The sequence below is a fragment of the Vitis riparia genome, chromosome 18 (genome assembly GCF_004353265.1).
Source record: "Vitis riparia cultivar Riparia Gloire de Montpellier isolate 1030 chromosome 18, EGFV_Vit.rip_1.0, whole genome shotgun sequence".
NCBI classification, from domain to species: domain Eukaryota; kingdom Viridiplantae; phylum Streptophyta; class Magnoliopsida; order Vitales; family Vitaceae; genus Vitis; species Vitis riparia.
Genome location: NC_048448.1, coordinates 39,524,646 through 39,526,509, shown reverse-complemented (window position 1 = coordinate 39,526,509; position 1,864 = coordinate 39,524,646). Strand labels below are relative to the sequence as shown.

The 1,864-nt window shown below is 35.7% G+C and overlaps 1 protein-coding gene across 1 annotated transcript; it reads right to left on the bottom strand.

Moving 5' to 3' along the window:
- Positions 1-228: 228 nt before the first annotated feature.
- LOC117905869 (receptor-like protein 33) lies at positions 229-1,380 on the bottom strand. Its single transcript, XM_034818727.1, has one exon. It carries the CDS (start codon positions 1,378-1,380, stop codon positions 229-231), a length of 1,152 nt encoding a protein of 383 aa, XP_034674618.1.
- Between the last annotated feature and the right edge of the window lie 484 nt (positions 1,381-1,864).

Sequence of the window (1,864 nt, the reverse complement as noted above, 5' to 3'; positions counted from 1 at the left end):
GTTTTTTGAATTTTAAGTTACCATATTGATTGGAAAAATACTAAATGAATGATTATTGCATTATCACAAAACCAAAATAAAAATAGTGATAATAATAAGGAAAAAACATTATTTTAACTTTATAAACAAGATTGCACTTGTATAATGACAATATAGATTATTTGCCAACATAAGAATGTAAAAGCCATTTATAATATGCAACACATAATAAAGTGGGAGTGGAACGAGTTAATTTCTTCTTGCTCCTTGCCTACAAGTGTTCATTTTAGACCTTCTGATCTTTTTATGAATGTTCTCTTCAATAATCCAGACAAACCATTTAGGTTTCCCAGTTAAGAAAACGAGACACCCAAGAGACAACCCAATAACCAATCCACATCCATATCCCATCAATGTGATTTTCCAATCAAATCCACCATCAAACTCTGCATCCGCTTCTTTTGAAGGCTTCGGTGTTTCATCAGCTATGCATTTCTTTGACAACGGAAATCCACACAACCCTGAGTTCTCATTGTATGAATCATTTCCAAAAGTGTCAAACTGATTACCTCGAGGTATGAATCCAGTAAGATGGTTTTGGGAAAGATTCAAAACTTCAAGAAATGTCAAACTTGTTAACTGTTGAGGAATACTCCCAATTAGCTGGTTTGAAGAGAGGTCCAATGATTCAAGCGACTTCAAATTTCCAAAAGATGATGGAATATGTCCTGTAAGGTTATTATGAGACAAATTAAGCCCTCGAAGTGAATTAAGATTTCCAATGGACTCTGGAATCTCTCCTTGGAATTTGTTGCTTGATAAATCAACCGTTGTGAAAGTATTCAAGATTTTCACAAGTTCAACCTCCAACCCTTTTGTTGTCACTGTTATGGAATCTTGATAATAAATTTCCCCCATGTATTTTCTTTCCATGTTGCCTTCATCTATATTCATTATAGCTTTCAAACTTCTCAAATACATTTCAGGCAAGTCACCCTCGAAATGATTGTGAGCAAGATCAATGATTCTTAGGCTCATGAATGGGGATTTAATCTTGGAAAACCCTATATGACCATGGAAACTATTAGAGCGCAAAACAAGAACTTGCAGCTCTGGAAGAGTTCTCAACCAATGGGGAAATGTATCATTTATCTTATTATTCCCAAGGTCTAGAACTTCAAGTTTTCTACAAATGATCAAAGATCGAGATACTTGGCCTTCCAACTGATTATCGTTGAAGTCAAGATTTCTGATAGCATTGCCCTCTAAAAATGTTTGAGGAATGGTGCCATGAAATCGATTCCTTCGTAAATTCAAAACAGAGAGATCTTTGCTAAAATTTCCCAAACAATGAGGAAGCATGCCACTCAAGTTGTTACTAGACAAATCAAGAACTTCCATGGAGCTCACTTTGCAAATCAGGGGTGAAATTTCTCCACTCAATTTGTTATGGGAGACTGAAAAGAAAAATGTAGAATTTGGAGGAATTGGAAGTGGTCCTTGCAGCAAGTTGGAATGAAGATCTAGAATTCGCATATTTTTCCATGGAAGCATCTCAAACCCACTTATGATGTTATAAGAGAGATTCAAGTGCTCTAGTGTATGCTTTCCCATATTCCATGACCATACTCCACTAATGTTATTGTTTGAAAGGTCTAGCCTCTGAATACTGGGTAAAATGGAGTTGGAATTGCCAGAGGTGATCAATGAGAGCATGTTGTTTGAGAGATCAAGCGAAACGAGGTTTCTAAGTTTTCCAAAGTTGCTTGTCTCCAAAACACCACTCAAGTTATTTGAATAAAGATAGAGAAATTCAAGGTTTGCAAGCTTAGATATTGAACTTGGAATTGGCCCATGTAACTCATTCATGCTCAAATCAATATAC

Excerpts from the sequence above, each read along its gene's own strand:
- LOC117905869 (XM_034818727.1), bottom strand. The coding sequence starts at position 1,380 with ATGGAAGTTCTTGATTTGTCTAGTAACAACTTGAGTGGCATGCTTCCT.